Genomic DNA, 10,679 nt, shown 5'->3' on the forward strand with positions numbered 1-10,679 from the left:
TCCTTTAGCTCTACATGTGCTCTCATTGCCCATGAATACAAGTCCACTTGAGATTTTCTTAAAGGTAGAAAATCAATTTCGATTATGACACATATGATATGTGCACTCGGGATCCAAAATCCATTCATTTGTGTCATAAGCAAGAGATCAACCTATCAATGCATTTTTTCGGATCCTTATCAATTGAATGTGCCTCTTTTGCCTTTTGAGATCTCTTCCCTTGCTTTTTTAATATGGACAACCCTTCTTCCAATGCTCCTTATTGCGACATATGAGCATTGATATTTTATAGTTATTTTTTAATCTGAAGATGCACTCCTTGTCTTTGAATGAGATTTGTCGAAGCATCCAATGATGACTCATTAGTAGCTTGTTTATCCAATTTTTTATATTTATTATTGTTCAATGCATTTGCAACATCATCTATAAATCGTAATGGATATAGTCATTTTCACATAGTAACATAGTAGTGAGGTGGTTATATATATATATATCCAGCAAGGAAATCAAGAGTACCATGTCTTTATCCAAGATCTTCACATCTAAATTTTGAAAATCAATAAGTAATTTGTTGAAGGAGTTCAAATGCTCGACTATAGGCGTTTCAACCTTATACTGAAATTAGAAGAACTTCTTCAAATATAGCCAATCTTTAATACTTTTTGTCATGAATTTGTCTTCCAATTTCTTCCACAAGTTATTTGCTAAATTTTCCTTCATGATAAAATACTTCTAGTCCTTTTCTAAATAAAGTTGAATGATGCCACAAGCTTGCCGATTGATCTTGTCACATTTTTTGTCTGTGATTTCTCGAGGCTTTTCCTCTCATATAATATTTAGTTCTTGTTAAAATAAGATGTCCATTACTTCACATTGTCAAATTTTAAAATTATTTGTGCTATCAAATTTCTCTACTTTAAAATTTTATATTTGAAATAATTTTCCCATATTTGAATGATTTCGACATTTTTTGCAAATCAATACATCAAATTTAATGTTATCCCCAAATTCAAAAAGCATAGGTTTGAACCTTCGACTCTGATAACACTAATGAGAAATTAATAGGTACGAAAGTGAAAATAATTTCTAACTCAACATATGATCAAATAAAATAGCAATGGATTGTACAACTAAATATTAGCAAGACTAATAGTGACACCAATTTGGAAAAAAAACCCAATCACAATATTAAAAATAGAGCGTAATAATCATCCAAGCATCTTTCTTCGATTTAACAGATATAGAGAAAAGTAGAGAATCATAAGCAAAACTCTTAAATATGTGCAAACTACAAAAAAGAGAATATAAGAGACAAAATTTAAATGGTTTCGCGATGTGCATGTATCCACGAATAATACAAATCTTTAATTCACTGGTAGAAATGCAAAATATAATTGTTCAAGCATCCAATCTCTTACAAATACAATATATACCTTCTCTTTCAAAAGCCTCTTGATTATTTTGCCCTAAACCTATCTTAATGGTATTCATAGGACTGACTTACGAAAGGAAAACTCCATCGGGGTGTTCGAAGGGCGCATTCAAACATTATTTTATAAGTTTTTGTAAATGAGAATGGTTTTTAGTTGTTGGAATGCTCACAATTATAGAATTGAGGAGAAAAAAAACCTACAACTGTTGCTATAAGAGTAGCCCTGCTCTCTCTTAAATGGACCATGGCTACATCTCTGTGGCTATATTTGGGGGAGGGGTACAAATTTCAGCGGTGAGTAATTAATTAAACATCTTTTTTCTTTAAAAGAAAAAAAAATCTTAAGCCCTTCCAATCCACGTAGTCTCACCTGGCGCTGCGCTTAACACAGCCGTTCGATACAAAATCGGACGGCCAAAGAGACAAAACCTTTCTCACAGTCACTGAGCATTGTTTCGTCTTCTTCCTCCCTCTGTCTCTATTACTACCAAAATAAACTTCGAATTAGAGAGAGAGAGTACGCTAGGGTTTCCAATGGAGGGAGAGGGGATAGGCTTGGTCCTTGCTCGTGCTTCGGAGCTCCGCTCCAAGATCGCCGACTGCATCGATCGGAATGGGGCCAAGAGGGACGAGGAGGAGGAGGAGGAGGAAGAAGAAGAAGGAGGAGGAGGAGGAGGAGGAGGAGATGAAGACGCGGAGAGCCTTCTCGGAATCCAGGATGCCCTCGAGTCCCTGGAGCAGCAGCTCTCCGCGTTGCAGGTCGAAATATTGCGTAGTTATTTCTTCCTTTTCACTGAGGGTTTTTATCTTTGTTGCATTTCATGGATTTGGGTGTTCTCTTGGTTTAGGGTTTAGTTAGGTTTTGTCCAGAGATGCTTTTGGTCCTTGGAGAAGTTAAAAAGGTGGGGCTTTGGATGGGTTGAAGGGTCCTTCTTGGATGAGGCAGTTGCTTGTTAGAATAGGAAAGAGGTTCTTTACTGGATTTAATAGGTCTGCGTTATCTTCACGAAGACCAGTAGAACATAGCAATTACGGCTTGAAGCTTTATTCTAGTATATATTGGTATTCAAAAAACGATTCTATAGATTATGATGATGGGCTGATGCTGGTCAACTCTTTTCGACCATGAAGAAGCAGAGTTTACATTGTTACATAGCATACATATGGGTCAATCTATTGTATATTGTGATTGGGTTAGAGAATGGCTCATTTAGATTAAGAACAGGATAGGGTTTAGGGTTCGCCGGAGATACTTAATGGTACCTTCTAATACAAACTCTTAAGACTTCTTAGCTCGTACTTCATAGACTTCACTCTCATATCAAGAAGTACATAAAAAATGGTATGGAGTACTAAAAGATGAATTTATATGCCTAATATGTTTTGGAACCAATCACCACAAAGTGTCTTTCATAATGTACTTGACAATTTGGATCCCAGTCTACTTCATAAGAAATTGAGTGAAAAATGCCTTCAATGGATCCATTTCATCACTCTCTATTCATCATTAGCAACTATCTTGTTATAGAAAAAGGCTGGTTTCATGTTCTAAGTTTGTTTGCCTGTGCATTGGCATTTGACACAGCTTGATCTTGTCTAAAAATCCTTGTAATGCAATAACTGATTAGGGCAACAGTTATATCCTTTCAGCATCTAAGACCATTGCTTCCTTCTTAAAGTTATAAGCATCTAGAGAGGCTTTTCCAAATATTAATCCTCCACCTGCAGTTTATGGTGCCACTATTGTAAATGACTCACACTGCAATGATGTTTTATTATACTAGTTGTACGATTCAACCTAGCTGTAAGATACTGAACAGCTATGAATTTTATGAGGTGGTGTCGTCAGACATTTTCTTTATGTTGTTGACAGGCTCTCCAAGAGCAACAAATGTACGAGAGAGAAACAATTCTGAACCAGATTGACTGTGGCCGCAGGCTCTTGCTAAACAAACTCAGGGTGTACAAAGGTGAAAAATGGGAAGTAATTCATGAGGCCATGGCATTTGCCAGTGAAACGGTCGATTATGATGAAGGCCTTGTTCTCCCTCCCTACCCAGGCCCCCTTCTGAACTCGTTTGTTTTGGATGATCTCTATCCTTCTTCAAACAATGCTCCTAGGTATAAGCTCTGTAGAAATGGAGCGACTGCTGCATCCATCCATGAAATGAAAAGCACAAATGGCCCAGAAAAGGGCCCCAATTTGTTCCCATCAAACAGCAATACTCCAAGAGGGATAAGGTCTGTTATAGGATTGGTAGCTAGATCAGTGATTACTTTTGTTAGCGTTATCTCTATTCTCGGATTAGCTGGTTATAAGCCAGTGCTCAGAAGAAGTGCCATCAAATTTGAGGCCCCAAGTTTGTTTAATAAGCCAGCAGGTGATCGAAGACATGTTTCTGTTCAGTGCCCACCTGGGAAAATTCTGGTGATTGAAGATGGGAATACAATGTGTCTTGTAAAGGAAAGAGTTGAAATCCCCTTCGAGTCAGATGTTACAGTTCCAAATGTAAGTTATGGATTTGGTTAGGATACCATGTTGTTAATGTGAAAATTTGAGCAAGAAAAAAAGGGGGCTTATTTGCTAAGTTTCTTGTTCTCTTTTTGAAGTTTCACAGTTAGATACTTATGGTGTTTTGGCTCTGGTTTTTTTTTCTTTTTTCTTTTGTCCGTGACTACTGAGCACAATTAGGTATGTATCTTCTGCAGTATTCATGAGTTTGTCTTTGTAAATGAAATCTATCATTGATGGTATTCTTTTTACGAACATTTGCTACCTTGCTAGTATACTTGTGCACAAGTTCAACTTTTCCTGGAGTGGGACAGTTATTTAAATCTATTGAAAATTTAAAGAACTGGTTGATAGAGTGATTCCAGTCTAATAGAAATCAGCAGCTTCATGTCGCATTCTTCTTCTAGAGTGATTCCAATCTCAGGTAATTACTGGAGACAAAACCTCTAGCTTTGCAGATTGGAATCAACCTCCCCTGGTTTACCCTCTCGATCACTGTGTTAGCGGTTGCCTCAATCTAAAAGATATACCCACAAAAATCTGGTGAGGTCACAGGGGGACACATGGCCTGCCTCCAAAAACACTCTTGGCTCCTCCAAGGTTTCAAAGGTCACTCTTCATGGCGTGTGTATAAATAAATATATATATATATATATACACTTCTCTAATCATATTTCTCAACATCTAAGACCACTCTTCTCTGCTCAATCCACCTATTTAATCACTCCAATCCAAAGAAGGTCACCAGAGGATGCAAAGATGGATCCTTCGAAAGGTCTAAAAGTATCACCAGAGGGAGCTTTCAGTGAAGAGCAAGAGGAGCTTGTGGTGAACTCATGGAATGTGATGAAGAAGGATGCTGCATCACTTGCTCTCAAGTTTTTCTTGAGGTGCTTATCCTTCTCTCTTTTATATAAGACATTTGAAGTAATTTTTATCTTGCAAAGTGTATTTCTTCACTAAAAATTTGTGAGTACCTGATAGAGTCTTTGAGATTGCACCATCTGCAAGGCGGCTGTTCACTTTTCTACGTGACTCCAACGTGCCCCTTGACAAGAACCCTAAGCTCAATACGCATGCCATGTCGGTTTTCGTCATGGTATGTCTATCTAGCTCATGTGTTATTGTGATCTTATGGAGAAAACCATGCATAGTTTTATAAAGGTTCGCTTAATAGAGGTGATTGGCTATCATGTGCAACAGTTGAATACAAAATTAAAATTTCTTACTGATCTGATAACCATCTTTAGGCTTGTGAAATACATGAACTCTGGGAATTCTCTATAGCCGGGTATAAAATGGATCTGGTAGCTGCATGAATCCATTTATTTTTTCTTTCTTTTATCTAATTAGTTTCTTGTTATTTGGTTACAGGCATGCGAGTCAGCAGTGCAGCTGCGGAAGGCAGGCAAGGTAACTGTTAAAGAGACGACCTTGAAAAGATTAGGCGCAACGCATCACAAGGCCGGTGTGATCGACGAACATTTTGAGGTATGGACTATGGAGTGATGGCTCAAAGTATATCGTCTTGTAGGTATCAAATGCATTATTCTGAAAAATTCAGAGCAACCTAATCTGAATGAAAAGTATACACTCTGGAGAAGTAGGAATTCTGATCACCTATTCAGAAAGATAAGCACCAACTTATCCTTATCAAGGAATTCTGGGAACTAGTTTGCCTAAGTTTCTTTACAAGTTTTAGTTTCATTTTATTTTCATTATTGCAACCAACTTGGACATGCAGGTGGTAAGGTTTGCATTGCTAGAAACTATAAAGGAAGCAGTTCCAGATATGTGGACGCCAGAGATGAAGAATGCATGGGGAGAAGCTTATGATCAACTTGCTGCAGCTATAAAAGAAGAAATGAACCTCCTTTCATCCTCTTAAGTGATGTATGCGTTGTAAGTATCGTCACTCTGCAACCTTATGTGAAGATTTTAACTCTGAGATGCCATGTAAATGTTGATGCCAATTAATAAAACAAGGAAAGAAACGCATCAGTGGGTGGTGGCTACTATATCAATCTCCTGCACACAATGGGCTCCTAATCAATATCATTGGATTGGAATAGCCCTGATTAAAAATCAAGCAAAACAATAGACGGGATTATTATTGCATTAGATTATTGGAACTGAGCTGTATTAATCTTCAATTAGCTGGTTTTCAATTTTTAATATTAGAAGATGCACTTTAATGACAAAAAATTTAGCTAACTACATCCCATCACATAGATTTTATCTTTCGACTCTAATATTTTACTTTTAATGCATCTAAATACCTTGCTATAGATAAGTTAGTTTAGCTATAGATATAAAATAATCTTGATATCCTTGAGTAAATCTTTTTAAGTTAAACATAAAAATACAAGGAGAAATTATAAAGATTCAGCATCCTACCTTTTAACTTATTTCGGATCTACATTTTCTAATTTCAATATTTATAAATCATCGAATATGTGCAGAAAATATTCAAGATTAAATTAATACTAACACTACTTGGATAGATAGCATAAAAAAAATTCTATCAACTATAAATCACAAATAGATTAAAAGGCCGGGCGCTAAATGCAAATTTTTTTAGAAAAAGTCAAATAAGGAGTATTGTAATATTTTTCCTTCCAAAAGTAACTAAGCATTCTCAGTTCAATTCAATTAGCTGCTATTAAGATAAAATTTACTCAAGAGTTCTTTGAAACAATAAAAGTAATATAGAGAAGTCATAAAATCTATATATTAAAATGTAAATGATCCTAAAAATAAAACATAGAATTTCTTTGACAAGTTTATAAAAATTTTGAAGTATTCGACCCCCTTACTATGATAACTAGTTCTCTTTCCCTCCCTGGGAACATTATTAGAAGTTCTTTTATGCTATGCACCGTGATGGTCCCAGAAACCAATTACTCCATCCTGCTCGCAAACGCTGTAACCATGCCGTTCTAAGATATAAATCAGTGGTTGGAGTAGGAGAGTAATTCCACTATCATTAGATCAAATGTATAAACTGGTCACCATATCTTGAGTTCTTTCCATAGTTTCAAGGCCCATGTTGCAAAATCCCACAGCTATGTAGCCCGTTACTGCCACTTGAAATAGTTTTCTAATAGTTCTATAGTTGTCACGCCAGCTACCAGGCATTGCTATTAGTTTATTAAAGGCCACTTACTCTCATTGCACTCTTATTTCTTCCTCTCTTTTTTCTTTTCTAATTCATATGTTTGCATAAACACATCTCTAATTCATGACCCTCCATTAATTTCTCTATGTTCTAGCCCACAATATGATCTCGCATATTAGACCACTCGTTCATAGAATAAAGTTCTCACCTAATTAAAATTTATAGTTTAAGGTTAATTAGTACTGGGAATTAATTGTCATGCCACTTAGATACATGATACTCACTCGAATTATGTATATATTCTTCCTTTTCTTTTTCTTTTTCTTCTTCTTTATTGGAGTAAACTCATCAACTAATTCATGACCTCCATTAATTTCTCCAAGCTTAATTTGGCCCACAGTATGATGTCCCATTTTTGCACTAATTTTTTCCAATAATGATATAAAAAGAAGAAGAAGAAAAAGGAAATCTACAGGCTTGCCTCTCGCCTATTTAAAGGCTTGAAATATTGAACCCAATGATCATTCACCAAAAGGCAATTTCGAGATGGCATTCGCCAAGGGTTTTAGTAAAGTGCGAGGCATAGCATTCAGCAAAGAGCAAGAAGCCCTCGTGGTGAACTCATGGAACGAGATGAAGGATGACGTGGAGGCATTTGCATTAAAGTTCTTCTTGAAGTGCGTCTCATATCTCATCTTCTAGTTCTTAATTAGTTGTTAGTGTGCTAATTAATTGAATGTTTTGATAGGGAAGATAGAGTAGATTAACTTATTATTCTTTATGATTCATGACTAGGTGAAATTAATGAATATTTCTTATATATATGTACAGGGCGTTTGAGATTATTCCATCTGCAACGAAGAAGTTCTCCTTCCTGCGTGACTCTAATGTGCCCTTAGAGAAGAACCCTAAGCTCAAAGCCCATGCCATGTCAGTCTTCGTTATGGTATAATTCCTCACATGAAATCTTGAGTATATTTTGATATTGCTTATCTTCTTTCTTTCTTGTTTGCTGTCACTTTTTTTTTTTAAGAATAGGGTTAAAAAATAGGATCACTAATTGTTTTTAATCTTCTTCTTCTTTTCTCTCCTTCGTTTGATTTGGGTACGTACAGACATGCGATTCAGCTACACAACTGCGAAAGACTGGGAAGGTGACAGTGGGGAACACAAGCTTGAAGCATTTGGGTGCCACTCATGTCAAGTCTGGCATCGTCAATCTGCACTTCGACGTAAGGATTGTTTCATGGACTGACTCATTCACTGACTGACTGACTGACTGACTACTCGTGAGACAGTTAAATCGATTTAATAAGATAACAAAAGTAAATATATTCCTGTCTATTAACAAATTGGTATATATATCAAGAACTATTTGCTACCCTAAAGGCTAAAAACGACACTTGCATATATCAAGAACAAGAGCTCTTTATAGTATATAAACAAACATTAGGAATAAGTAAATAAGCAACTCGAGCTTCTTAAAGCTTGAAATGAATTATTCTTTTTGTTGAATGGTAATTGGCGTTGCAGGTTCTGAGGTTTGCACTGTTAGAGACAATAAAAGAGGCAGTTCCATACATGTGGTGTCCTGAGATGGAGGAAGCTTGGGGGATAGCTTATGATCATCTGGTTGCAGCTATTAAAGAGGAGATGTAAATCTGGGCAAGAGGATTGCTATTTGTTGGATTCTACAATGCTTGCATTACATTTGTTGGAGTGTTACATATATGATGCTTCTTTTGTATCGATCCATGTTTTCCGACTGCATTTTTATCTCGTTTTGTATTGAATAAATTTCATGCTGGAGTAAATAATATTCGCAGTTTATACAACAATATAATTTGTAATGCTTGAACGAAATATAGCATTTCAATTAATGGATAACTCCCGAGTTTCTTGTATGTTTATTCATTCTCATTTAATACTACAAAGTTATGTCTAATATCTTTTCTACCGAGAATTTGGTAAGTAGTCGCGAAAGAAAAAGAAAAGAAAAAAACTTATTCATCATGTGCTTCTTTTAACCATATATATAAACTGATCAAATAGTCGAAGCCCATTTGACTAGGATCGCCTTTGTTATTGTTAGCAACCTAATGCAGTTTTCAAGTTTCAATTAAGAGGAAGTTGTATCTAATTACCACCATAACTTTTCACGTATTTGTAGTTTATCCTATCTTCTCAATATTTTAGCTTAATCCCTACACCGAGTTATCCAACCATAATGTATATATCCAAAGCCAAAGGTCCAAAGATAAGTTATAACGCACTTCTTTGCATGACAAACTTAACTAGATACTTGGTGCCACGTCTATGTACAAAAAATTATTAAGCTATTAGCTTAGATTAAGGAAGGTATCAACCCTCTAATCTATTTTAATTCCAATTAAAACTTACCTGAAACAGCCCATGGAAATTGTTTTTTTTTTTTCCTATCACCCTCTAATATAACTCATATCCCATTCTTGCCCTACGTTTTGACCCACTATTCTAATCTCCATGTTGCACTACTATATCCATAAAATAGAGAGTTTATGGCGAGAATCTCGCATGCACAAACACACTCCCCTTTGCCTATTTAAGCACTTGGTTTTGAGGGATGGGAAGATCACCAAAGAGAGAGAGAAAGAGAGAGCATCATCATAAGCAAGCAATTAATGGCATTCACAGCAGAGCAAGAAGCCCTCATCATCAGCTCATGGAATGAGATGAAGGATGACGCTGCTTCTTTTGCTCTCAAGTTCTTCTTGAGATGTTACTAACTCATATGAATCAATGTGGTAGCTATATATATACTAGTATTTAGCTATGTGATTAATTTAGTTATGTCTGTGCTAAATTTATATAGGCTCTTTGAGATCATTCCATCTTCAGCAAAGAGATTCTCATTTCTCCGCGACTCGGATCTGTCTCTCGAGAAGAACCCTAAGCTCAAAGCCCATGCTATGTCTGTCTTTGTTATGGTATGAACTATGAACTCAAACATGGTATTCTGTGCTAGTTTTCTTATATTTTTACCATCTTTTAGGAGTCAATTTTAAATTTTACAAGACTCAAATATTTCGATCGGATACCGATATCGATGCTAGAATATCCAATAACCTACTTGTGATTTTGGTGCAGACTTGTGAGTCAGCTACACAACTAAGGAAGACTGGTAAGGTCAGTGTGGCAAACACAACATTGAAGAAGCTAGGTGCCACCCATTTCAAGGCTGGTATCACTGATGTCCACTTCGAGGTAATGCAAAAATGACTCCAGTTCATGAGCTACATATGCATGAGTTAGATAGATTAGAGGGAAAAAAAAGAACGATGTGGATATCAAAGAAGAGGAATACCAAGAACTTGTCATTCGTATCTTGCAGGTCCTAAAGTTTGCCCTGTTAGAAACTGTAAAGGAGGCAGTTCCATACATGTGGTCAGATGAACTGAAGGATGCATGGGGAATAGCTTATGATCATATGGTTGGAGCGATTAACTCCCAGATGTAGCTTTTAACAGCTTGACCTTGTTTTTTATTGAATAAATATTGTTATTTAGCCTTTTCAGGCTCTTATTTGAGAAATATTTTGTCCTTTTAATGAGTTCCATGATCTAAAACGCAAAACTAAG

The 10,679-nt window shown here is 36.1% G+C and overlaps 4 protein-coding genes across 4 annotated transcripts; all 4 read left to right on the forward strand.

The window, feature by feature from the left end:
• Nucleotides 1-1,880: 1,880 nt before the first annotated feature.
• On the forward strand, nucleotides 1,881-4,201 carry LOC140785232 (plastid division protein PDV2-like). Its single transcript, XM_073133016.1, has 2 exons — nucleotides 1,881-2,191; nucleotides 3,306-4,201. Exons 1-2 carry the CDS (start codon nucleotides 1,967-1,969, stop codon nucleotides 3,960-3,962), a joined length of 882 nt encoding a protein of 293 aa, XP_072989117.1. The 5' UTR covers nucleotides 1,881-1,966; the 3' UTR covers nucleotides 3,963-4,201.
• A 123-nt stretch (nucleotides 4,202-4,324) lies between these two features.
• On the forward strand, nucleotides 4,325-5,954 carry LOC140785233 (anaerobic nitrite reductase HB1-like). Its single transcript, XM_073133017.1, has 4 exons — nucleotides 4,325-4,834; nucleotides 4,929-5,043; nucleotides 5,319-5,435; nucleotides 5,689-5,954. The coding sequence occupies exons 1-4, from the start codon at nucleotides 4,704-4,706 to the stop codon at nucleotides 5,830-5,832; spliced, it is 507 nt and encodes a 168-aa protein (XP_072989118.1). The 5' UTR covers nucleotides 4,325-4,703; the 3' UTR covers nucleotides 5,833-5,954.
• Nucleotides 5,955-7,608: 1,654 nt separating this feature from the next.
• On the forward strand, nucleotides 7,609-8,721 carry LOC140783538 (anaerobic nitrite reductase HBII-like). Its single transcript, XM_073130443.1, has 4 exons — nucleotides 7,609-7,739; nucleotides 7,894-8,008; nucleotides 8,178-8,294; nucleotides 8,596-8,721. The coding sequence occupies exons 1-4, from the start codon at nucleotides 7,609-7,611 to the stop codon at nucleotides 8,719-8,721; spliced, it is 489 nt and encodes a 162-aa protein (XP_072986544.1).
• A 989-nt stretch (nucleotides 8,722-9,710) lies between these two features.
• LOC140784806 (anaerobic nitrite reductase HB1-like) lies at nucleotides 9,711-10,558 on the forward strand. Its single transcript, XM_073132368.1, has 4 exons — nucleotides 9,711-9,819; nucleotides 9,889-10,028; nucleotides 10,189-10,305; nucleotides 10,433-10,558. The coding sequence occupies exons 1-4, from the start codon at nucleotides 9,723-9,725 to the stop codon at nucleotides 10,556-10,558; spliced, it is 480 nt and encodes a 159-aa protein (XP_072988469.1). The 5' UTR covers nucleotides 9,711-9,722.
• Nucleotides 10,559-10,679: the final 121 nt, after the last annotated feature.

This window comes from Typha latifolia, chromosome 3, assembly GCF_019914945.1.
Source record: "Typha latifolia isolate L0001 chromosome 3, TyphaL0001v2, whole genome shotgun sequence".
Taxonomy (NCBI): domain Eukaryota; kingdom Viridiplantae; phylum Streptophyta; class Magnoliopsida; order Poales; family Typhaceae; genus Typha; species Typha latifolia.